The sequence below is a fragment of the Micromys minutus genome (assembly GCF_963924665.1).
Source record: "Micromys minutus genome assembly, chromosome: 1".
NCBI lineage: Eukaryota > Metazoa > Chordata > Mammalia > Rodentia > Muridae > Micromys > Micromys minutus.
In genome coordinates this window covers 120,710,992-120,738,430 of record NC_137969.1, presented here as the reverse complement: position 1 = coordinate 120,738,430, position 27,439 = coordinate 120,710,992, and the positions used below count along the sequence as shown (strand labels likewise).

Sequence of the window (27,439 nt, the reverse complement as noted above, 5' to 3'; positions counted from 1 at the left end):
GCACAATAAGCAGTCTTATTATACAACCTGTGGCTGATTAATTTCTAGAACAGGTTTCTGGAAATTGCATTGCTGGATCAAAGTAAGTGGAGTTTGTATCTGACACATTCTGATGATTGTTTATGTGATCACTTCACAACATTTGAAAAAAACACTACTTGCTTCTAGGATTCAGTATTTTGCTTGCTTCCAAGAAATCGTTTGATGCACATCAAACTTTGAATGATCTAACATTCCACAGAACTCTTTTTCTCTTTCCAAATCAACTCCTTAATCTGCTACTCTCTTCTCACAGCAACTTGGAACAATTTCCAAATCCCTATTAGGAGGAAAGGACTCATCACCAACACAAGGACTGTTCTCTCTCTCAGTCTCTGAGGTGACTTAGCCTTTGCTTGAAAAGTAGAAACCATGGCTTTGGCTGAGACCTAGATGAGCAGTGGCCATTTGTTTGAAGTTGCTAAGTCTTCAGGTGTTGAAAGTGGATGACAAGCCCCTGCCATTTGCATACATTCATTTCTTCAGGGAAGAAACAAGTCAGAGAGGGCAAAAGGAATTGTAGACCAGCCCTGCCCAACTCCAGCCCACAGGGGCCAAATACCTGGAGCCTATGATCCCTTTTACTGCACAGAACAGGAAATACATGCCCAGGTGCCAGGCCTCTGAGCAGCTACCAGGCAATTGCTTCTGAGGCGCCCCTACAGAACACTGTCTAGTTTAGTGTGAAAAGGGAATGACAGGTGTGTTCACCTCTGCTTTCTACACGTTCAAAACAAAACAGTTATCAACAAAAGTGTTGCATGTAAAGGTCACTGCAGCCGCCACCATGGGTGTAAAACCCACCAGAACTGCACAACAGTGCAACAACAAATTGGGCCAGGCTTTCGCCTGCTGCCAGCCAGGAGCAGAAACAGAGAGGTGAAGACACCAACTAAAGGTCACTCTGGAAGCTGTTGCTTGTACAGAACATGACTCAACCAGAGGCAGCTTGGCATGATGGTGAGAACTCTTGCAAGCTGAGGGACCGAGGCCACTGTCCCTCAAGTCTCCTCAATTCATAGGACAGGAAGGTCAAAGCCAGCAATACCTACCCATGAGTACTAAACAAACCTTGCCAAAGTTCAGCAAAAGGGTTTATTTTCTTACTTATTATTTGCATGAGGTTGTTTAAATGTGGGGGGTGGGGCGGCAGGCATGTGCTACAATGGGCCAAAGTTGACATCAAGTGTCTTCCTCAATAGCTCTCCACTTTATTTTGAGTCAGGATCTTATTAAACCTGGAGGTGCAGTTAGTTCAGCTATCCAGCCTCCTGAGCGAATCCCCCTCTGTGTCTTGAGTTACCACACCTGTCTAGGTTTTACATACTTTGGGGATGTAAAGTCCAGTGCTCAGACTTGCACAGACAGTGGTTTATCCACTGAGGTATCTCCCAACATAGTAAAAAGGTTTTAATAATGGCTAAAAGAGCTGGAGTGACAGCTCAGTGGCTTAAGACACTAACTAGCCACTCTTTCAGAGAACCCAGGTTCAACTCCTAGCACCCGCATGGTGGCTCACAACTGTCTATAACTCTAGTTCCAGGGGATCTGGTACCCTCTTCTAGTCTTTTGTGGGTACCAAACATGCACACTGTAGGCAAAAAAAAAAAAAAAAAAAAAAAAAAAACCATACACATAAAAAATAAAAATAAATAAATCTTTATTTTTATAAGAAGACTATGGTAGAAAAACTGCTTAGTTCTAGTAACCTTCTTAGCAATGAGTAACACATGTGGGCTGCTTCCTCGGGATAACAGACGTCACAGGAAAGCCCTGTGATGTTCCCATGTAACTAGAACCCTCATTCAGAACTAGAGTGAGCAGCGCTCGGAAGGCTCCCAGCTCACACTGATGGTCACGAAGGTCCATGCCAAGAGAAACCACTGCTGCTTTATTTCAACACCCAAATTCCTCTAAATTAAGCTCTAAAATGTACTTTTTCATTCTTTCAGAACATCTATAAAAACCTGATGTGTTTAATTTTTTTATTACTTGTATGTGTGTACAATGTATGTGTGGATATGTCCCATGACATGTATGTGGAAGTAAGAGAATAGCTTCATAGATCTTTCTTTCCTCCCACCTTCACATGGGTCCCAAGGGATCAAACTCTGGTTGACAGGCTTGTGTAACAAGCACATTTACCCTTCTAGAAATGTTACCAGCCTCAGAATGATGTTTTTATAATACACAGTAAAAATGAATTAGAGCAAAACAAAGTGAGGGACTCGCAGGGAGCACAGGGAGGGCACCAGGGGAGAGAACAGCCGAGGACAAGGTAAGTGATGCATACCCATGGACACACAAACCTACTACTTAGTGAGTCAACTTAAGTAACTAGTAACAATTAACAAAAACCCAAAAACAAAGAACCGGAACACAGACGCATGTGGTTCTTGAGGATTACCGTAGCAAGCTGCTAGAAGCATTTCCAGACTCACCTCAAGTGCTGTTCTCAGGCAAAGCAAATCCTGACTGGCAGACCACAGTGAAAGACGACCATCTGTCCCACCTCCCGAGCCGTCTAGGACACTGACTGGGGTGCCATGCTCTGGGGGCTCAGAGTCTTCCCATGTCTTCCATGTGTACAAAGTAAGGCTCAGGGCTGGAGAGGCGGCTCAGCAGTTAAGAGCATTTACTGCTCTCGCAGAGGACCTCAGTTTGATTTCAGGGCGAGGTATAACTTGTGAACCACCCATAACTCTGCCTCCAGGGATGCAAAGCCTCTGACGTCAATGCGTACTGGCACTCACTCGAGTGCACGTGCACACACATGCACATAATTAAAAATGAAATTCATCCTTTTAGAAAAATGTAAAAACCAAGCTGCCTTCATGCAGAGAGAGTGGGTCTTTGCTTAAGATTATACCACAAGATGCTTACCTGGACTGAGGTCCAAGCCTGTTGTTTCCCTAGGATACCCAACTAGCAAGAAACCACACAGGTTCTTTTCATTTCCTATTTAACTCCTCACTTATTCAGTTCATAGGCAACTAAGCCTTGGGTTTTCCTGTCAACATACTGGTGCCTGGTTTTCTGGGCATTTTAATTAATGTAATTAAGATAATGAAAGGTGATGGAGCCCAGATCAATCAATTAGACATCTGGAAAAACAGTGAGTAAAGATGACAAGGCAAGACTACCACAGAAACTAGACTTGCAAATACCTTGATTCCACCCTTCTAGTCATTACAGAGGGCGAGGCTGGCCAGACAGCAACTGATAAAGCTTACCTTGCCCAACAGCTGAGTGCACTTTTTCCATATCAAACTTAATTTTGGATCTTCCCGGGGTGCTAAGCATCTTTTCCCACACTGTAGTTACTTCTTTAAGACAAGGAGTGATTTCTTCATAATCAAGCTTCAGGCGTTTGTTCAGCAAATCATTCTCAGAGGCTGGAAAAGATGAGGGAAGCAGGTGAGTAGATGCTCCTGAGTTGCTGAGCGCATGTTGCATGAGCCAATAGCACAGGTCAAACTGAACCCATCTCTTCTCCTCCTCTTAGACGTGTTAACATGTATCTTTAGCTATACTACACTAACTCAATGCACCATCCACACCCTAAAGCAGAGTCAGGCCTGGTCAGTACTTGGATGGAACAAATATGAAAAGCCTAGGAAATTGCCTTCATTTCTCTTAACCTCACCTCCAACATGGCCTGCTGGCCTTACTCCTAAGGTATTACCCCCCCTTCTTCTCAAGTCTGTCCATTTCCATGACCACCCTATCAAGACAGAAATACTTTACTGGTATTCCCAGTGCTTGGCACGGCAGTCTCAATAAGTTTAGTTTTGTTCACTAATCTCAATAAACAGTCTAAGTTCCTCTTCACCCAGAGGCAAGCCTCATGTAGGTGTTATCAACCATTAGTAATGTCTCTGCAGAAGAGACTCCCTTTCACAGAACATCTCATAAACCTGAAGCTCGTTATAGCATCTCACCAACAAAGCCTAAAGCCACACTGACAATTACACTTAAGTCATAAAATAGAAAGAAGCCAATGAAGAAAGACTTTGGGTCTCATATTTTTACAACACATCCATCATATGTACATATTTCTACAACTCCCCAATATGAGAAAGCGTGTTACTGGAGATGAGCTCACCACATCTGGCAAATTAGGATCATCACTTGCCTCCTTAGGCTGACTGGAGCCAGCATTGGGCTCTGAGCACCAGTGGCTTCATTAGCAGTGAACTCTGTCATAAGCATGTCTGTGTTCCCCAGCTCTGCCCAGCAAACAACCAGAACTCCATCAAGTCCACGGAACTCCACACAGCCAAAAAAAAAAACAAAAAACAAAAAAACAAAACAAAACAAAAACAAAACAAACAAACAAACAAAAAAAAAAAAAAACAAAATTGCCAGAAGACTTGGCCAGAAGCTTAATCCAAAGATCTTGTTGCAGCGTCCCCTGCCACAGATTCCCAAGGACACTGCTGACAACCATCAGTGGCAGGGCCAATAGCAGTAGACACCCAAATCTTAACAGTACTACTAAAGAACCTGCATGTCTATGCCCTTCCTGGACAGGGGCAACAGGACACAATGAAATCACATGTGATTCTGCAGGGTTTTCCCAACACAGCAATGGTGACATGAACTAACCTGGACACTGTGACTGCTGTTCATCTGAGGAGTACCCACAGGGTAGGGCAAGCTCTGGGACTCTGTGCCCAGGGTCCTTATTAATCCTTCCCCCACATAAAACTCTCCTGCAAACTATCACCATCCCTTGTAAGCTAGCTGAGAACGAAAACTTTCAAGGGCTCAGCAATTAAATGACCCCTATGCTTAAAAGAGAAATTATAACACTCTAAATTATTTTCTACAATAAACTCAAGAAAAACTTTGTAAACTGAAAGGCCTTCAACTCCAATTCAAGATACAATGTATCCCTGTGGATTTGTAGACTGTATAACACTGTAATATTAGTTAGGCATAAACTGTTTGCGTAGATGAATCAGTCTGATATGCAGTGACATGTTTGTGCCAAGACTATGCTGTCCTCCACTAGGCAGTTCACAGCATTATTTTAAAATACAGGACAAACACTGCCCGTAGCCTGGTCAAGTCGACAGTGAAGGCAAGCACAGCCCCTGGCAAAGTGACCAAGGCAACCCAGTGGCCACTCCTGCTCATACAGACCATCAGCCAGCCCTGGAACAGCAGCATGCACTTTGTTTCTGAGGTATGCTGATCCTGTATCATCAACTATACTCATGACTTCTAACATCCCGGGGAGCAACCAACTTCCCTCTCCTTCTGTATCTCAGTTTTCATTCCACTTGGATGCCACTTGCAAGACTAGCTAAAAAGCACTAAGCATCAAGAGCCACAAAATGAGCATTATTGATTTCTCAGTATTTAACAAAGATCTTCAAATACACAGCTGTCATTTTCTTGAAGCCACACTTTGTAATGCTATGACCACAGACAGTTTTATTATCATCAACAGCACCACCCCCACCCCACCCCACCCTGTGTGTGTGCAAGCACACTCACACATAAGTGAGGGTGTATATGCCACGGGGCATGAATGGAGGTAAGAGGACAGCCTACAGGAGTTGCTTCTCTCTCCCCACTGTGGGCTCTGACGACTGACCTCTGTCTATCATGCTTGTGTGGCAAGTCTCTTTGCTACTGAACTATCTCACAGGCCCAAAAGATATTTTTTTTAATTTTTATTTTGTTTAATCTTTATTATATTTTAATATATATTTTGATATGTGAGGTATCTTTTTATTTTCTATTTTTCTTTTATTGTACATAGACTATCATTACTATTCAGGCAGAAATGGCTGGGGATAAAAAGAAAAAAACAGCAACAACAAAACCCCATAAACTCACCCACCACAACAAAAGCAACGAACCAGCCAACCAGCCAATAAATTCTACTTCTGAGGGTTAGCGCTTACATGGCAGCTTGTATTTCAGAAGTTCTAGACATGGTGCTTCTAATGCTACACAGGAATATATGATAGTAGGTAAGACTCACTTTAAATGTCTGGAAAGCAAATGGTGCCACTATTACTTCGAAAAAGTAAACAGACACAACAGGCTTCCATGTATGTGAGGTCACCTTGTCTGTATTTAAGACTGTATCCTGTGTGCAAGGATTAATAAGAGCATCAGTTTTGTCCAGCTTCATACTCCAAAACCAACCTTGCAGTTTCTGATTCTCCTTCTCCATCCTGAGCAGCAGGATCTGTTGTAAGATGGCCTTTTTCCACAGCTCTCGAAGCTCGCGTGATGTCCTCTTTTTTTTTTCTTGTGCTGGGCCAAATGGTGCGTCTTCACACACTGGTTCTAAAGGAGAGCGTGGAGGGAGCTCTCCAATCTCTGAATAATCTGGAAACAAACAAAAAGGACATTGCAGGACGGTATTTCTTTCCTTTTAAAACCACACGCAGGCGCATGTGTGCATGTGACAACTTTGTGGAGTTAGTTCTCCTTCTACCTGGATCCTTGTGACTGAATTCAGGGTACTGGGCTTGGACAGTAAGCACCTTTACCTACTGAGTCATCCCACCAGCCTCAGAATGATTCCCCCCACCTTTTTTTTAAACAACAAACAATATACAGTCAAATGATTTACCAACTCAGAAAATTCTGCTCAGTTAGCTAAGCCAAGACATCACCAAACGTAAAATTTTATGTTTTGGGGCCAGCAAGATAGCTCAACAGGTAAAGGTACTTGTCATCAAGGCTGGAAACCTGAGTTTAATCTTTGGGACCCACATGAAGGAAGAAAGGAACTGACTCCTAAAAGTTGTCCTCTGGTTTTCACATAAGTGCTGTGTGGTATAGGCATGCTTGCCCCTGGCCCCCACAAACACATAAATGTGATTTTAAAATTATGTTTAATATTCATCACAATAAATTATGTATGAGTCACAAACATGAAATAAATGGCACATTAACTAGGAAGCAAAACTTCAGTAGTTGGAGAAATGTCTGAAGAGACTTTTAGGGTTTAAGATGACCTTTTGGGGTTTAAGATGACCTTTTGGGGTTATTTGATAACAATTGATCATATAGTTGTTACTATGTTTCTATAATCCCTTATGTAATACAACCACCCTAAGACTCTGGTATTTAGTTTTGTAAATCTAGTTTTATATTTTAAAAACCCTGATATAACAACAAACAAAATATGGTATAGGTGTATGAGAGACTTCCCGGTGTCACACAGCTAGGCAGGAGGGAACCAGCATGAGAACACAGAAGCTTGGCTTACACAAGCACCCTCACTATCACACCATTGGATACTCTGAGAAAGTTACATGTATTTAAGAGACAGTGTGAACTTGGACTCTTATCAGATTCCCATCAAGTACAGGACACTAGTGGTACTGGGCATTTATACAGGTAGTCACTTATCCTGACTGACATGCAATTACCTGAAAAGAAAACTAATGCCCCTAAAGAACAATCTAATAAGCAAGCAGGCACACAGAGATTCCACTGTTTGCTTGGCTTAGAAGCCACCTGCTTATCACTAGATTCAACTTCAATTCATGTGTTCCCACATCAGTTTCTAAATGTCTGTGTTTTCTTTAACTCCTCACATTTCATTAATCTATATCCCTTTCTTTATAGAAACCACATTCCTGGTACACACGATAGCGTAACTTATAGACATATACAGTGTCACACCTATTCACAGTGACCCTCTCACTGAAAGGCAGCAGAGGTCTTCATACAACTGGACCTCACATGACAGAAGCATTCACAGGAGCTCCTGTGCACGCTAAACTTAAGGAACATGGATCTTAACATCTACAAGTGAAACAATATTCACAGGCAGCTTGCACCTCAAAACTACCCAAATAGAGTGTGTTTGACTGCCAGCTCTAATACAGTCCTGAGTTAGGCTCATTTCCCTAGCAGCCACTAGCACTGTCTTTCCTGAAGTTGAATTAGGATCCTGCTATGAGATCCTTGAGCTCACACTGAAGCCAAAAATGTTAATTTCTTCTAGTAACCTGCCCATCTGAACTCCTAACAATACTGGGTTGTAACTCAGCTAGGAACTAGGAACAATCCTAGTAGTTTAGGCTGCTTGGTGTCAGGTCCAGGGTGGCTTTTGCCTGGAGCTGTCTACAAAGGCTTTCAGAGTACCAAAACTAGATCTGGAACATTCCAAGTACTGTTTGGTGATGATGATGATATAAGGTTTAAGGCATAAACCACCTTCCTGTGTTCTCTGCCTTTGCCTACTTGAAAGTCACTGGGGCAATTTATTGGCTAATACAAATAAGCTTGTCTGATTTTTTTTTTTTTTTTAAATTTTTTATTAGATACTCTCTGTATTTACATTTGAAATGTTATCCCCTTTGCCCACCCTGCTCCCATCCTCCCTCCCCCTCTACTTGTCTTCACAAAGGTGCAGTAGTTCCCAATCACCCTCTCCACCACAGTGCCTTGGCATTCCCCTTGGGACACTGGGAAAACGTGCCCTCCCTGGACCAAAGGCCTCTTTTCACACTGATGTCAGACACTGCTATTCTCTGCTACATATGCAACTGGAGCCATGGGTCTCTCAATGTGTGCTCAATGGTTGGTATTTTAGTCCATGGGAGCTGTGGAGGAATTGGTTGGTCAACAATGTTGTTCTTCCCATGAGGCTGAAACCCTCTTCAGCTCCTTCATCCCTCACCCCCCAGCACCCTCACTGGGGTCCCCATGCTGTCTGATGGTTAGCTGCAAGCATGCTCAGCTGCATGACTCTGGCAGAGCTCCTGAGGAGGCATCCCTAAGAGCACTGACTGACTGGTTAAGAGCACTGACTGCTCTTCTAGAAGTCCTGAGTTCAATTCCCAGCAATCATGTGGTAGCTCACAACCACCTATAAGGGGATCTGATGTCTTCTTCTGATCTGCAGATGTATATGCAACAGAGCACTCATACATTAAATAAAGACATGAAATAACTGTGGGAGATGTCACCATCCTTGACCTCAAATTGTACTACAGAGCTATAGTAATAAGACAGATCGGTATTGGCACAAAAACAGACATGCTGAGTAGTAGAATAGAAGGGAAGACACAGACCAAAATCCATACACTTATCAGCACCTGGTTTGTGAAAAAGAAGCCAGAAATACATACTGGTCAAACTGGATGGCTGTATGTAAAAGACTGTAAATAGATTCATACTTATTACCTTGTACAAAATTCAACTCCAAATGGATCAAGGATTTCAACATAAAATCAGATACTCAACACAATAGAAGAGAAAGTTGGGAATAGCCTTGAACTCATTGGCATAGAAAAAGATGTTCTGAACAAAATACTGTCAGCACAGGCACTGAGATCAACAATTAATCAATGGGACCTCATGAAACTAAAAAGCTTGTGCATGACAAAGGACACCATCATTTGAACAAAGTGGCAGCCTACAGAATGGGAAAAGATTTTTATCAACTATATGGCCAGTAGAGGGCTAATATCCAAAATATATAAAGAATTCAAGAAACTAGATACCAAGAAAACAACCTAATTAAAAAACAGGGCACAGATCTAAAAGCAGAATTTTCAGAAGAGGAAACTCAAATGGCTGAGAAACACAGAAATGCTACAATCCTTATTTATTAGGGAAATTCAAATAAAAATGACTTTAAGATTTCATCTTACACCCATCAGAATGGCTAAGATCAATATAATAAATGACAGCTCATGCTGGTGAAGATGTGGAGTAAGAGGAACATTAATCCATTGTTGGTAGAAGTACAAACTTGTATAGCCACCATGGAAATTAGTGTGGTAGTTCCTCAGGAAGATGTGACTCCATATACCTCAAGATCCAGGTTCATTGCTCTTAGGTATACACTCAAATAATGCTTCATCCTGCCACAGAGACACTTGCTAACCCATGTTGATTGCTGCTTTATTCATAATAGTCAGAAACTGGAAATGAAGATGTTCCTTAACAGATGAATGGATTTATTTTTTTTTAAGTAGTACATTTATGCAATAGAGCTTAGAAATTTTCAGGTTAATACAATTAGAAAAAAAAATCATCCTATCCAGGATTAGTGGTGCACACCTTAAATCCCAGCTCTTGGGAGTCAGAGGCAGGCAGATCTCTTGAGTTCAAGGTAAGCCTAGCCTACAGAGCAAGTTTCAGGGCAGCCAGAGCGACACAGAGAAATCCTGCCTTCAAAAATCCAAAATAAAAGAGTGAGGGGGGGAGGAAGGGAGGGAGAAAGGGAAGAAGGGAGGGAGGGGAAGGAAGGAAGGAAGGAAGGAAGGAAGGAAGGAAGGAAGGAAGGAAGGAAGGAAGGAAGGAAGGAAGATCGATCCTGAGTAAGGTAACCCAGACCCAGAAAGAGAAATATTCTGTGTATTTGCTTATATGTGGATATTAGTTGTCAATAACCAAGCTACAATCCATAGGACCACAGAGGTTAGGCATAGAGGAAAAAAACTAGGGAGAGACAGACTTTCTAGGAAAGGAAAATAAAACAAATAGTTATGGACAGATGTGAGCTAGAACAGGAGGAAGGAGGAAAGAGGGGGACAAGGAAGGAAACGTGTTGCAGGATATTTGATCATACTGTAAACCCCAAGATTGTGTCATCTTCTTAAAAAAAAAAAAAAACCCAAAAAACAAAACAAAACTGTTTCTATTTGTGGTGTGGCTCAGCCTTAGCACACACCTTTAATCCCAAACAATGAAGGTAAAGTTGGTTTGCTTAGTTTGTAGGTAGATGCACCCACATTTGAAAGTGATGTCTTATTGAGCGGCAGACAAAGTGGCAAATCAGAGAAAGATTGCCAAGACTATAGCTTGCTCTTCATAGACTTATGGAAAGGCCCGCAATACTTAGACAACTCTTTGAGCAAAGAGAAATCAAGCTGGTACCTAAACAAAGCCTTCACCCCTACATGCTAACATCTTTGGTATAGAAAGTTACTCTGCTACCAAAAGAGACTAGATTTCCCAGGGACCTGGGGTAAAAGCAAATACTACCAGTTCTTAACAAGAAAAAGTATCAATAAAATGACTCCTAACGATACTCTGCTACACTCATAGATCAGTGCCCGACTCAGCCATCATTAAAAAAGCTTCCGCCTGCAGCAGATGAGAGAGTAGGAGGCCACAGTCAGATAGTATGCAAAAAGTAAGACTTTAAACACTATCCCTAAAAGAACAGATTCCCTACCCTAAGAGCTCAGGGAACTCTGCAGAAGAGACAGGAGTGTAAGAGCCAGAGAGGATGGAGGACACCAAGGAAACAAGGCCCTCAATGGGACTGATGCAATATGCTCGTACAGTGACGGAGGCAGCAGGCACAGTGCCTGCAGGGTCCGTATCAGATGGAGTCCCATCCCTAGGCCGAAGCTATCTCCCTTTGCAAACAAAAATTTAGTTTTTTCCCAATGAGTCTTACTGGGGAAACAAACTACTCTAAAGGGCAGGTTGTATGCTCAGGAGTAGACGGCCAACAGCTCTGCTGTCTCATGTCCAGTCAGGCTTCTCCTTTAAAAATTACACACACACACACACACACACACACACACACACACACACACAGAGTTTTTCCTCCTCTTTCTACCCTGCAGTTCCTTTGTATATATCATGGCTTCAGGTTAGTGTTTTTATGTGATTCCTGAGTGTGCAAGTGAGTATCTGCATCTCTGTTTCTTGAACCTTTTTTGAGGTTCTTTTCTGTCTGTTAATTTGTAGTATTATGATGTATTAGTTTTTGTTTTACCATATCCCTTTTTACTGTTATACCTAGAGACTTGTATTTTCTAATGAGACGGAAAGGGGTTGGATTTGAATGGGAAGAGGTTGGGGAGAAACTGGGAGGAGTAGACAAAAGGGAGTTTGTAATCAGAATGTATTATGAGAAAAAAAAAAAAAAACACTGCCAATAAAAGAAAAATAACTTTAAAGGAAATAGCTATACATTAATTCCCAAAACAAATGAAATTTAATTTATTTAATCCAATACTGTCTTTGTATTGTTTGATGGAAGAACTGGTGATGAATGCAAATACAGTTCAGAATAGTCAGCATTAGGAATGCAGAGATTCTGTTCTAGGTGACTTCACTCAACACTCTTCCCACCCCAGTGTGGAAACTGAGGCTCAAAGTCACGTGTCTGAATAATTCCTAGGTGCTAGGTGGCATGTTTTATAAGTACCTACCAACTATACCTCCATTTCACCAGATAACCCAGGGACACTTTTTAAGGCTCAATGGAAACACCCAGAACATAGGGCTCATCAGTTAGTGGAGCCAGGAGTAGAACTTAGAGGCCAGACTAACTCATCCCCCTGCCTCATTCAGGTAATGAGAATACAGGCAAAACGAAGATGGAAAGAAGCAAAGGCTGAATCATACTGATGCTGCCCAGTCATTCACACCCAAACAAGCCAGCTCCAGGCCTTGGTCACCCACAGGGCACATAGGGAGTTCTATGCAAAGTTCCGAGAGCACTTACCACTGTGTTTGGGTAAGGTTCAGTGCTTGACTTTGACTAAGACTAGTGACTACGCAATTCTAAAACCAGAATTTGTGCGTAAAACCTTTGTGCAGCTTAGATTTCTCCATAAATTGGAAAATTTTCATTTATACATGTCGTTCTTACTTTGTTTGTGCATGTGCATGCATGCGTGTGTATGTGTGCTGTGCACTGTGAGTGCCTATCCAGTTCAGAGATATGTCAGATTCCTGGGAGCAGTTGTGAGCTGTGTGATGTGGGTGCTGGGAATCAAAGTCAGGTTTTCTGTAAGAACAATATATGCTCTTAATACTGAGCCCTTGCTCCAACCTGCACTGAAGCGTTTTTGAAAGAACATTCAAACAGTGAAAACACTGGAGAAGAGAAATGCTTGCTCCATGTTAAAAACTAATGGCACATCCCCAGGGCCTTTCCCCCAGCAACAGGGCCCCGTCGTTCCTGCTTTGGCATATCCAGGACCCACGGTTGCTTTAACTGTCAGGGATGGACAATCTCTCTGGTGAGGCTGGCTGACTTCCCACTACCACCACCAAAGCTCAGTTCTACGGTCATGCCTCCCTGCCCCAAGACGCCTACTCTTGCTCCCTGCTTCTGCCTTTGGGGTCCCGGGAACCTATCCTCTGCTACCACAGCACTGGTGCAAACTTCTCCAACACTCTGAACTTCAAACAAACAACATAAGAGGATCCCAGAGAAGGGAACAAGGGCATCCTGGAACATCCTGAGATTGATTAGAAGAGATAGAAATCAGAGGGACAAAACATGGCAAGGCCCTGTAGAGCCTATTATATTGGTAGTGAGTGACTGGGCTGTGGCTCTCTAAAAAACAATTTTATTCTTAAATTATTTGTCCATCAATCCATCCATCCATCCACCCACTCACCCACCCACCCATCCCCTCCCCTCACTGAAATCTATAGAGATAGGTAGATATTTAACAATACATACCTTTATACACATATTACTTTATAAGAAACATGGCAGATTCAATGTTAATCCTCCTGTGACCAAGCATCCATCCACTTCAGCCCAAAACAATGTTGAAATAAAATCAAGTTCTGTTCTTAAGAAGACAGATGAGTGGGCCCCATTCCAGACAGTGTCAGGAGTGGCTGAAGGCAGGTCAACAGAGATGGTATGAGTCCAGAGGGCCACTGATAATGAATGAGCCAGCCCTAACAAATATTCTGTGGGGTTAGGGCAGGCAAGCCCCGAGTCCTGAAGAGCAGCGGCCAAGGCCAGGGGAAGCTACCCCTTGAGGAGTTCAACATGGGCAAAGCAGCAGATAAAATCAGAGGCCACAAAGAAAAGGGAAAGGAAAGAAGCCCAGGTATACTGTAAGACATAAGTCAAGTTGGTAAATTGGGTCAGCAAAGGGTTACCAGTTAAGCAAGACCTCCACCCTGACACAGTGCAGTGAAGAAGTAAAAGGGAGGCATGCCTCAACTTCTGTGCCAAGAATGCCCGAAGGTAGGGACTGCATGTGGTTAGCTGACCCACCCTAGGCCCCACAAACAATTTAAAAAACATGTCAGAGCACTCAGCATTCATCATTTATACTGCTGATGTCTGGGCTACAGTTGCTGATCAAGCCTCCTCTTCCTGAAGTTTACCATGGGTACAGAAGGTGAAACCTGCCTCTGAGTCCCTCCGACAGCATGCGGGTAACAGTGACAATGAGCTGGGTCCCTGGGACTGCTTCTCAGAGTATGGCCCTAATAGAGTCAGCAAGAGACAACCCTGAGAGCCTGTGAGAAATGCAGTCTTGGTCCCAAACACCAAGGCCTGATAAACGATAAACTCTAGGGTAGATCTAGCAAAGAAGGCTTACACAACTAGAAATCCTAATTCATAAAACATGTTTGAAGGCCCTGGATCTGGGCATCCAGCATGTTCACTGCAGCTCAGTTTTCATACACTTGCCTTAACTGATGGTATCATACTATGTGACACTGTAACATGAGACAACAGGCATGTCTCGTATTTATTTTTGCAGTTCTGGGGATCTTAATGAGGGTTTCTTAAAGTATTCTACCACTGAGCTAACCTCTTAGCCCCAGGAGTACCTTTAAATAAATTTCAGATTAAACAATGACTCTACCCATCATGTGCACCATGACTATTAAATAAAGTATAAAAATACATCTGTCTTTTCAAACACTTGCCAAATCACATTATCTTAGTCAAAGGCAATTGTTTGAACTCAAATTAATACCATTTTCTTAAGAAATGCATTCAGAAAGGGGCCCCTCCCTACTGACCCAAATCTACCACCCACACAAATCTAGCAATAATAAATTTCCTTCCAAAAACCCCTCCAGATCTGAACATAAACAGTCAGGGACAGAAACCAATGAGTCACTCAACACAACAGAAAAATATACTACAGAAAGCTAAGGGCATGATTTCTCAACCCGTGTTATTTAGCCAAGTTCAGTGAAGCAGCTTGTTTGCAGCAGAGCTTCTATCTAACAGAGACACAGACACACACATAGACACACACACACACACACAAACACACTCACACGGTGCTGCTAGCCATCATACTCTGCCAGGTATAGCCAGGGGATAGGGGCTCTCTGATGCTCAGTTTCTACTGAGGCCTGGTGAACCATGAAGATACCCACTTCCTTATTCATTCTCCCAGCTATGGCACAGGTGTAAGCATGGCACAGGGCTATGGAGGCTAAAAGAAGACCTGGAAAGAGTCAAGAGATTAAATTAGAGCAGGAGAGGCGAGCGAGACAGTATGCTTTCAAATCAGCCCATGCCAGGGGCTGGGAGGAAGTGAGGAGCTAGGGAGTGGATGGGAGCAAGGGAGTAGTGGGGGGCAGAGCTGTTGGGCTTCTATAGCTGTACCCAATCTCCTATCCAGTAGGGGCCAGGGCTTCATCACAGGCATCTGGGAGAGAGCAAACACTCAACCCATAGGAGTGGCAAGTGCCATTCTAAACTGTCCTTCTTTCTACTTCCACAAACAGATAGGAGTCCTGCAAACACGATAAACCCACTGCATTATTCTAGAGCAGGTACCATGTCCTATACATGTTAGACATTTATTAAAATTTTTATTAGGACATGGTAGACTATCCCAAGGGCTGGAAGTGCACCCATGTGGTAAAGCCCTTAATTAGCACTCATGAGCATTTTTTATAAAAAGATTATCTCCTTCCACTCCCCCCCACACACACCTCAAAACAAAACAAAGAGCTGCTGTGCTGTGGGCTCACTGGCATAAAAGATGGTGTGAACTGTCTGGAGGAGTGGTACACAGAGGATGGAGAGCACTCGGTGGGAAGGATGGTGTGAACTGTCTGGAGGAGTGGTGCACAGAGGATGGAGAGCACTCGGTGGGAAGGATGGTGTGAACTGTCTGGAGGAGTGGTGCACAGAGGATGGAGAGCACTCGGTGGGAAGGATGGTGTGAACTGTCTGGAGGAGTGGTGCACAGAGGATGGAGAGCACTCGGTGGGAAGGATGGTGTGAACTGTCTGGAGGAGTGGTACACAGAGGATGGAGAGCACTCGGTGGGAAGGATGGTGTGAACTGTCTGGAGGAGTGGTGCACAGAGGATGGAGAGCACTCGGTGGGAAGGATGGTGTGAACTGTCTGGAGGAGTGGTACACAGAGGATGGAGAGCACTTGGTGGGAAGGATGGTGTGAACTGTCTGGAGGAGTGGTACACAGAGGATGGAGAGCACTCGGTGGAAAGGATGGTGTGAACTGTCTGGAGGAGTGGTGCACAGAGGATGGAGAGCACTCAGTAGGAAGAACAAGCAGAATGTCACATAATAGCACAAATGGCGACTTTTAAAAACAGTCCAAATTTCCCTTTCTGGGTCAGAAAAACTGTAAAATATTTATCTATATACTTCTATAGTTTACATATTTATCAAAACATACACTTTTAATGGGCAAATCTGCTACAGTCGTCCGTCCCAAGGATATGCACTCCTAATATCTCCCCATATTCTCCCTGGCCTTTCAATGAACTTTTGCTGCATGTTAGCACTGTGCTCTGAGTAGCTCTCTGGCCAGTAACTACTTTAAAGTACCACGATGGGGTGCAGTGTCTGAAGCACCTGAGCAAATGTGTGATGGGCCAAGGCTCTAAAGCAGGGGAATCATGACCCTTGGATCATTAAGGGCAAGCTGGGGTGCATACCAGAAGGGGGAGGGGCTCTAGATGCTTTATATCCAGAAGCAATTAAGGAACAAGAGTGTCACATGGTAGCCCATGCTGGGCAGATACTTTTTAGTGATGGGGAAGGCAAGAAAGTAGGACTGGGAAGCAGGTGGTATTATAAGAATCTCAGCGAGAGTCCCATGAGGAGTGTGGGGAGAAAATGTGTGAGCAAGGGAAGAATCAGAAAAGCCATGGTTAGGTAACAACTGGGATCCCACAGGGACCTTCAGCTAGGTAGCTGCTGGGCTGCAGAACTAAAGTAGAACTCCATGCCTGAGTGCTAACAGCTGTAGCCAGGACCTCTGCTTCCCTCCTCTCCCACCCACCTTGCAGGCATATGTCACTGAAATCCTAGTCCCGCCCATCTATTACACAATGCTTATCTGAGTGTGATCTAAGGTTGAATTCTGTGAAAGGAAGCCTGAGAGTTGGGAAAGACTTTTGTGCTTGCTGGGGAGAGGGAATGGGCAAGTCCATGCAATGAAACGAAAAGTTTAAAATAGTGGACCCAGTTCTTCCCCTAACCCCTATAATGTTCAGCTTGTTAAATGTGAAATCGCCTCTCTCAATGGAAAACACAGCACTAAGGCTTTCCTGACAGGGCAAACATCCTGGACACATCAAGCATGGAGCTAGTACCCTCAGCTGTTGAGGAACCTGGCAAACCAAGGTAACCATGCAAATGACCAGCATGCTGTCTAGGGGGACAAAAGATTTGTTTTTGATAATATGACTCTTCTGCAAAAATGACATTCTCTGTGATGCTAAAAATGAGCTGAACGTAGGTGTGGCAGTAAAGCATTCAGGAGGATTTCGAGTTCAAGGCTGGCCTGGCCTACACTGCAAGAGTTTGTGTCAGAAAACAAAACCGAACAATGTGGCCCTTATTTGTGGAGGAAGTGCCGATTTTTTGTTTTCTAAAGCCCCTAAGAGATGAGGGTGTATGCATCCTACATGATTACAGGTTCCACTGACTGGTCCCACATCCCTAAATCATCAGGCAGAGGCTGCATTATTCTATGCTATACCTGCTATACTATGGAGAAGGGCGTTCCAAAATCACTGTTAGCCCAACAGGTTACAGAGGAGCCACAATGGGGTTCCACTATCAAATTAATCAGAAGATAGCAGAGGTAGGGAGGTAGGGGTGTGTGTGTGTGTGTGTGTGTGTGTGTGTGTGTGTGTGTGTGAACAAATGGAACCCTAGGGCACTGGGAAGACACTAATGCTGTGAAGAGTGTGGCACATTAAAAATACAAGGGCCATATGATCAGGCCCCACTTCTGGTATTTGCACCCAAGTTCACAGCAGTGTTAGTAGAGACAGATACCAAAAAAGTCCAGTCAATGTTAACAAAACCACATGCAACACACAAATGCAATAGGTATAATTGGACCTTGAAAAGGGAAAACCTGCCATAAGCTAGCTAGAGGAAACGACTTAAATAAACTTGAAACAAGAAGACAAATGCTGCATGATTTCACAGGAAGCATCTAAAGTAGCTGCATTTATAGAAATAGAAAGTAGAACAAAGGGTAATGTGGGCTTGGGATAGGGGAAGGGTGTTAATAGCCTTAAAGGTTTCAGTTTTACAAGAAGAAAACTCATAACCAAAATTTACCATCTTAACCACTTTGAGGTATAAGTATATGCTTTACATAATAAAAATCATTCTGGAAAAAATATAAATACCAGGACACTACCCTGACTCTCCAACTAATCAAGTATCTCCAAGGTCACCCATTTTCTCTCAAATGGCCAGAAGCTAATAGTAGAATTACTATCATAGTAGGTGTTAGTAGCCAGCATGGAGTTTTACTTTTTAGTTTTTTTTCTTTTAAACAAGTCTTGCAGTGTGGTCCAGTCTGCCCTTAACTCATGGATCCTCCTGCCTCAGCCTCCTGAGACTACTGGAGTACCCTCCCATACTGGGCTTGGAGTTGTGCTTTGCTTTGCCAGGTGACATACCAGGAAAACAAAGGCTGCAGGCTGAACTGCAGTGCAGAAGAACCTACAGACTCCCCACTGAGATAGCGAAGCTGGGAAGGAGGAAAGATGATTGGCTTGAGGGAGAGTTCTGCAAGCAGGCCGCCCTTGCAAAGGTCACATCATTTTGGTACTTGAGATTACAGCACTCCAGAGCTCAAGATCTCCATGTGGATGTGTGCTGAAGGCTCACACTGGTGCCTTGTGTGGGAGGACTAAGCTCTGATGCACTGTGCAATGCTGCCCCTCACAGTTCCGGACAGTGACTGGTAACATATCTTACAGAACACGGAGCAGAGACAGGGACCAGGCACAGAGCTGAGAGGTGAAAACAGGGTAGCACCACAAGCCCATGCCAGCCCATCTCTAAGCTTATGGTCCCCACTGAACACTGACCCTGGTAAAGGGCAAATGAAGGCTACTGTGAACATTGGGGCTGTGGGTCTCGGTCTTCTCACATATAAAAGAGGCACCAAATTAAGATTGTTTTGTTTAAACATGAAAAGAAATCCCTGGCTATCAAGAAGAACTCATTATACTCTATATTTCTACCTTGCCTGCCATCGGCGTCTGTAGTCTCACGGGGCTGGAGAAATGGCTTGCTGGTACAGAGCATGTGCTGCTCTTACAGAGGATCCTGTTTGGTGCCCAGTACCCACATGGGTGAGCCGGCTGGAGTCACCTGCGATAACCACTGAGGAGGACGGGCTTACATTCCGCCACTGTCTCCTGAGTGTTCCCGGGCACAGCTACACAGTGAGCACAGGAGATGGCTAAGAAGCTGAGAACAACCTTCTGTCACTGAACTAGAAACGACTGAGACAGGACGAGGCTCAGGGAAGACAAGCTGTTGGGTGACACTCAGACCCACAACGAGGTAAGAAGTGGAGAGAAGAATCTACCACCAAAAGGCCTGGTGACCAATAGGTTCTGTTCCCATAAGCCTCAGCGTCTTCATCTATAAGGAAGTTGAACATTCTCTATAAGGACTTTCAACATTCTCACCTGCTTTTAGGATTCCTTGAAAGTGGTCCACTTGATATCCATCACACACTCTCAGCAAAGCTATTATTGGGAAGAAGTGTGGGAAATCTTGACTCTGCCTGTAGATGACCACATCAGCGAGCAGAGAACACACACACTTGGGCTCTGCAGCTTGTATCAGTAGTTCTGAGAGGCAGGCAGTCCAATGAGAAATCTCCTCAGATCTTTTTGGGGCAGCAAATCTACCGTGGCAGGGGGACATCAGGATGGTATTACAGAACTGGGTATGGGGGCATACTCTAAGCCTGTGCTTTTGAATACCGTGTGAGTTCACTTGTAGCCTCTGAGCACCTAAAACCATGTCATTTTGAGGAGCTAAATTTTTGTTGCTTTGAACTGTGGTTAGTTTATTCTTACATGTGAATGGCTATACCAGTGTCATGGGTTACCACAAATAACCAGAGGTAAGAAAAAAAGCACACCCCGAAGCTAGCTAGGAACATTAGGAATGGAGAAGCTGACTATGTCCCATGAGTAAAGGGGAAAATGTTGATACTGAGGCTGCCTAAAAAGATGCAAAGAAACCTGTCAGAGGTAAAGTGTGATGAATTGCCTACAGAGGAGAGAAAATAAGCAGGAAGCACATTATGGGCAAAAGAAATCATCCACCGCAAGAGAAATCACCTGTGTAAAATCATGGCTGCCTGAACGGAAGGCCAGCCTAACTGAAGAAAGCAATAGATAAGACTTCCACACTAGCATTGCTAAGGTCCTCAAGCCCCACCCCATTCCTAGTCCCCAAATACCAAATAAAGCAGCAATAACTCAGGCACAAACAAACCTCTCAGCTTCCCTGGTCACTACATGTGGCTAGGTGACAATGTTTCAGACAATGAGATGCAAAAGGGAGCCCAGTAGGCATTTGTGGGAGGATTTTACTCTCTGGATATAAGGGCTTACAATTGAGTATCACAGCCATCCTCCTTGGTAGTTTCTTCTTTGTTTGGCTTAGAGATGGTGGAAAATGGATGAAGGTGGCCTGAGAGGCAAGGGAAGAATGAACAGAGATGAGGCCAGGTACACTAGTAACATTACAGAAACGATAGGAGCGCACCTCCTTGTATTAGGTTGTCTAGAGACACAGAACTTATGAATAGTCTCCATATATTAAGGGAATTATTTGTCATAACTTACAGTTTGCAGTCCAACTAACCCAACAATAGACAGCTGTGGATGGGAAATCCAAGAAACCAGTAGTTGCTCAATCCTACCTACACGAGGCTAGTTGTTTCAGCAGGTCTTCTGTAGAAGGAGGTTCCAACAGATGTGCTGGCGAGTAAGTGCAAGCAGGTGAAGAAAGCAAATCTTCCTTCTTCCAATGTCCTTATGCAGGCCTCCAGCTGGTGTGGCCCAGATTAAAGGTGTGTACCATGCCGGAATCTGGGATTTGCTTTGTCTCAGGTTGACCTTGAACTCAGAGATCTCCTTGCCTTAGTTTCCTGGATTAAAGGTATGTACTACCTTGCCTGGGCCTAAGCTTTTCATAGCTTCAAGATCTCCATGCCAAGATCCAGCTCAGAACTTGTGTCTCCCAGCCTCAAGATCTGGATCACAGGTGAGCCTTCCAATTCTGGATTGTTCATTCCAGATATTGTCAAGGTGACAACCAGGAATTGCCATTACACTCCTCTTGGCCATACTTCTCATAGGAGACAAATGAGTCCCTCTGTGGTCACATCACTGTGCATTGGCTCAGATGCAATCTCTCAATGATCTCAAATTTGAGGCTGGGAATGAGAGACCAGCAGGACAAAGCAAACTGAGCATCAGGACATAAGGGTGGACCCTACAAAATAAAGGAGATCCACTGAGCTGGTTCTGTGCTGGGAGAACACATGACTAGGTATATGTAGCTTGCTTTTCATGGGGACAGACACCAGGTGTCACTGAGACTGCAGACTTAGGGAGAGGCATATAGATTTCCTCAGTGTTGCATGCCTGCTTTCTTTTCGAGCATTGATAAGAATGAACAAGACTTAGAACTTAGAGAAGGGAGGACACCCCCCCTCCCCCATGTGCCTTCACATCTAAATCCAAGGCCCCATGGAAGTCTCAGAGAGCTGAGAGTCAAATGCTTTTATTTAACCCCACCACACCCCTACCCTCAAGAAAACAGGCTGGTACTAACAGAGAAAGGAAAAGCTTTCTCTTGGTAATCGGGGAAGACAGAACTGCAACACACAACCCCAGACACCACTCTTCATCCTGATAAAACAGAGCCTACACTCTGACAGGACAGGAACCTTTCTCAGCATCTGTGGAAAATTAAGCAGTCGCTCAAGTATAAAATTTATCATTTGCCACTACCAATATTTATTCAGAATTATGCAAGACCGTAATAATTACAGTGTTCTTGCACTGGTAAAGATGTTTAAAATCTTTTAGGACTTAGACTGCAAATATTCATTTGTATGAAAGCATTAAAACCAATTTACTTGGAAAAGTCCATTTAGACAACAGCATAATGCATCTCTTGGCTTTGTCTCAGGATTTTTACAAAAGCAAGAGCTTACTACATGTGCCAAGAGCTGTAACCCTGGAGCCACCAGCCCATGCACGGGGCACATGCAGCATTACTCTCCCTGAGAGACAAACATTCCTTCCTTTAACTGTAAAGGACCCAAGCCATCTTACCAGGCAGATTCTAATCACCACCACCCAGAGTTTTGGGGTCCCTAGTAATGCCTAACATGTGTGCTTTATTAGAGAATTAGCAGGTAAGGCCATGCTCTTTTACTGTGACGTAGCCTCACTCTGATTGGGGACTAGCTGAAGTGAGCAAACCAGCCCAAACTCTTGGGTATGTATTCCTAAACTGTGAACAGTTCACCTGTGCAACTAGAGATTGAATTTAATGTTAGTAAGAACAGAGTGGAACTTAGCTGCATTAAGTAATCAGAACAGAGGGAGCCATGAGCATGTTGTTCATGTCACCCCCCATCTTTTTAAACATGAGGAATGACACCCAGGAATTTAGAATGTGTAAAAGCAGAGATAATGAATGCTTAGGACACACTGGGATTATTACAACAGCTACTACTAGTATTCAATGAGTTTTATACAAAGAAAACAGGGTGTGCAATGGCACCCCAATCTGTTATAGGATATATCTGTTTTCCATTCCAATGCTATCTTACTGTTTACTTAGAACTTTTGGAAGCTGAGTTTAGATCAGAAGATAATAGGCCCTTTTCCTGTAAGTCACTGGCACTTAAAAGTTCCTCCCCAAATAATTTAATCTCCAGAACTTTAGGGTGATGCCCAGTAGCCTATGTTTCCACAATTACCCCAAAGCATTCTGGGGTATGCTAAGCTTATGGATAGCTGAAAGAGATGTGGTACTTTGCAAATGCCAGTAACCCATGACCCTCTGGCTGGTTCCCAAGGGTGAAGGCAAGCTATGGGAGCCCCAAGGAAGGCTCTGTGGAGATCAGGCTTCTCATGAGCTAGCTAATGGAGACAGTACCAGTACCCAAGAGAATCAGACTGGAGCGAAAGCAAAGCAAACAAGGCCAGGCCACAGTGAGAACCGAAGTGCCAATAAATACCCCTTCCTCCAGCTCTCACTTGGCAGAACCAGCCCAGTGGGTCAGAAGTGCAGGCTCTCACCATGGGAAGGGGTTCTGCACCAACTCAACTAAAGTCTTCTTTTTCTTCAGGGCTGGGACCACACCCAGATCTCATGTATTCTAGGCAAACCTCAACTACTGTGTCGCATCCATAGTCCTAACTCCCTTTTTTAACGATCATCCACAAACCCCTTTTCCATTAAGGCTCACACAGCATTGTTCCTAATAGCCAAGCAGTGGAAACAACTCACATGTCTACTGACTGGGAGATGTTAAGCAGGATGTAGCACGTGGACAGGACGGAGCATTAGTCTCCATTAAGAATAAGACATTGACATGACAGAAGACTTAAAGAACATCATGAGAAGTGGGAGGAGCCAGCAGAGAGAGCCACAAATTCTCAGGATGCATTTACAAGAAATGTGCAGTATAAGCAGAGACAGGATAGATTAGTGATTGCCTATTAGCCAGGGGTCGGGTGATGGACTGTGAAGTGATGGTTAGCAAAGTCCTTTTCCAGTGACTTAAGGATCAGAACTTGTACTGTAGAGATGGCTGCACAGTGCTGTGACTGTATCTCTAAAGACAGCCAGACTGAACTGTGGGCTACATCCCAACAGAGCTGCTTTTTAAGTAAAATTAAACTGGTTTTTCCAAAGAAAGAATCCCTTCCCAGAGCTCATGCTTTCCTCCCCTTCAGAAACAGCCCTGTGTCTGGGGAGGAGGCTGTAGGGTGCACAGCTTCGGAGGCCAGCAGGCTGCTGCAGTATGACGTGTCAGCAAACACTCACCCTAGGGCACCTGCAGGACATGGAGTCTCTGTGCACCATCCTGCTGGTCACACCCGGCTTTCACTAAGTTCACAGATTTGATCCCCCTGAAAACATTGTAAACTTCTTTCCATTGTCTTATTTTAAACACTTCAATAGCTTACTCACACCTTTAACAGTAACCAATTAGACTAGATTAGAAAAGCATACGTGTAACTCCTGTACTCATAGGATTAGGAGTTCAAGGCCAGTATAGATTATATGTGACCCTGTCCTTGCCTCAAAATTAAGAATGACAAATCAAGACTTTCCACGTTGGTCTTTGTCCTGGGGCATGCATGCTCTGAGCAGCCACTTGACCCTAAGAAGGAAGTCCCTGCCAGCTGGGTGCCGCAGTCAAGTCCCGGTCACCTGACTGCCAGAACATCCAGCTCCTATGCTGCAGTGTAGACATAGACGCCTCAGCTCTATTCCCTGAGGGTTGTTAGCAAGCAGAAGTGGTCAGGGTGATGGTGGTCTCAGGTCACTTCTCAAAGTGGAAGAACCTGCGGTGTGAATTCCAGAGGCACATCAGGACAAGCTGACAGGACTAGCTTAGCAGTGCTAACAAGCAGCCAGCCAAGGCCAGTCACAGTGGCTTCTGGAATATTTGAGGGACAACACATGTGCACATAAAACAAAAGAAAAACAAAACAAAAACAAAAACTCAAATGGACAAAAAAAAAAAAAAAAAAAAAAAAACTTCACATGAACAATCAGATCCTTGGCTTGAAAAAAAAAACTCCATCTCAAGACAGGTCTTTATTTAGCACAGAAAAGCAAAGTTAAATAAAACTGAACAAAAATCAATCTTGCCAAGGGAGGTGGCACATGCCTGGAACCCCAGTATCTGGGAAGATATGGCAGAGGTTTTCAAGTAAGCCCTACAGAGCCAAAGCCCATCTCAAAGAGGAGTAATTAAAAAAAAAAAAACATATCTGTCAACTGGACACTATCGGCTTTTCTCTTTGCCATAAGACTCCGGAGAAAAAGACTCGTCCCATAAAGTCCCGTGGAAATCCCAGCTCCCTATTCAAATAAGTTGCAAGTGCACAGAAGTACAACTATCTTAACTCAAACAGAACAGTACTGGGAAAGGAAGCAAGTTCTTTCTTGGGAATAGGAGAGCAGAGCCACCAAGACCAGGGAGAACACTGCCACCAAGTGGTGACAGGCTCTCCAGACACCTGAGGTTGCCTGGTCTTGATGGGCAGTAATCCCAATCCTTGAGAGTTTGCAAAAGGAAAAGAACCCAGGAAGTCTGACCTGGACTCGGGGAGTGGGAGGATAGGTCCAGCTTGGCTACTCAATCTCCCCAGGAGGACCAGGGATAAAGTTCGGCTGGTAGAGAACTAGCTCCACAGACATGCAGCCCTTAGTCCAACCTCAGCACTACATTAAAAAACAAAACAAAAACCAGAAAGACAAGATACCACCACCAACAAAAACCAGGCATGATGGCACAACCGTGGCATCCCGGCACTTGGAAGTGGAGGGAGAATCAAGAGTTCAAGGGCAACCTCAGCTACACAATGAGTTGTGAAAAACACACCCCTAATCAAGGGAAAATGATTGTGCAGAGACGGGTATGGTGTTTGTATTATTTCACTATGTCAGCCATTAAAATCTCCCCAAGGAACATAGATTCTTGAAAACAAATCGGTCACTAAGTACTTCCTACCTTTTGCACAGTAACACATAAGTTACACTGGAGATCCCTTACATGCTTTAGTTTGGCCTTAACTGTCTCAGTTTACATGCTAACTAAACTAAAGTTCTTCATGCTTTAAGCAGGGCAGGTTGAACCAGCTGTATTCACAAGCCAACAACAACAACAACAAAAGAAAAAAAAAAAAAACCCTCCTCTCAACTCTTCACCGGACTATATACTCACACAATGGGTTTCAAGTCAATAAATCATTCTTATTTATGCCAAAAAGAGTTTCCTTCCCCTCTTCAAGACATGTCGAAATCTGAAGGCACCCATTGTTGGTGAAATGCACAGTGTGATATGAAATACTCAGATGAAAAGAACTAGACAAGGACTAAAACTGTTCCCTGGCACGAACACAACAAAAAGATTCTCTCCATCACAAGTGGGGAGCTGCCTAAAAATTACTCCATAAGGACAGGGTTCTCTTTTGTATGGTACGCTGAGAAAAGGAACTAGAGACATGTCCCACAGACTATCTAGTTGAAAGCCCACATGCAGAGGGTGAGGGCAGACTGTGGCCTTCCCAGGTCCGTGTTTACCCTCTCATTCCCCACCACTGCCCACATGGCACCTGCCTCCTTACGCAGACACCCTTCTCATCTAAGGTCACTGGCAGCTCAGTGGTGGAACACTGGCCTAGCAGGCAGGAGGCCCTGTCTTCATTCCTGTCACCACAAAGAAAACAAGAAAGTCATCGAGAACCAGGATAATTGGAGGCTCTTGAACCTTGGAGACCCCTGAATATAGACTGCAGAGGCCCAGAGCAGTCTCGCAGAGTCCTGAAGACCCAGGTCATACTCACTGTAGCTGCTTATCTAAGCCATAACTACTCAAAACAGGATATTGACATCAGTATCAGTGGGAAAGAAAGCCTTTCAGAAATAGAGGAGGAGCTTGGGATGCAACTGATCCTACCTCAACAATCCACCTTTCAACAAGATCACCAAAGGACCCCAATCTCATTAAAGCTAGTGAAATCCATGTTCTGACCCATGAATGGGCAAAACCACTTAATAGACAAGTGTGTGCACAACTTTGTCCAAGGACAAGTGCACCGCCACTTATGGTAGGAACAACAGTGACTTAATTCAAAGGTGGAACATCTCTGTCTCAGAGAATCCAGTGTGCCCTCAGCCATGCCCTCAGATGAATTCTTGAACACACCAACCTACTGCAGCTTTGCTGTGATTTACTAGCACTCTTGTGATACCCCCCGGGATGGAGCGAATACTTTACCAAGTATGGTCCTTTTACATGCTCAGTGCCACAAGTCCTCACCCGGTGAGCCAGCGGCTTTCCTGGGTTTCAGAGACAACAACGGTAAGCAGCCACCACTATGTGGAACATCAGTAAGCCCTTTATATCTAAGCCACCAAGCTGCTTTTAGCATCTCATTTCACCATCTGTGTTTGTTTCGTTGTGGAAACAGTTGTCTCGTCACAGTTGAATAAGACTTGGTTTCCCATTTATCACGAAGCTTTGCTTCCATGTAGTGAGTGCAGCATCACATTCAACCATCTGAGATGTAGGGACCAACCTTCTGTAGGCTCAGAAGCAGCGCTAGCCCTCTCAGACTTTGCTAATTTAAACTTGTCAGTCTCACAAAACTCTAAC

General features: G+C 44.0%; 1 protein-coding gene across 1 annotated transcript in view; it reads right to left on the bottom strand.

The window, feature by feature from the left end:
- TBC1D1 (TBC1 domain family member 1) overlaps window positions 1–27,439 on the bottom strand; it is a 180,099-nt gene that overhangs the window by 32,542 nt on the left and 120,118 nt on the right. The window contains 2 exon segments of the mRNA XM_080932552.1: window positions 3,273–3,434; window positions 6,205–6,390. Coding sequence (XP_080788678.1) covers window positions 3,273–3,434; window positions 6,205–6,390 — 348 coding nt within the window.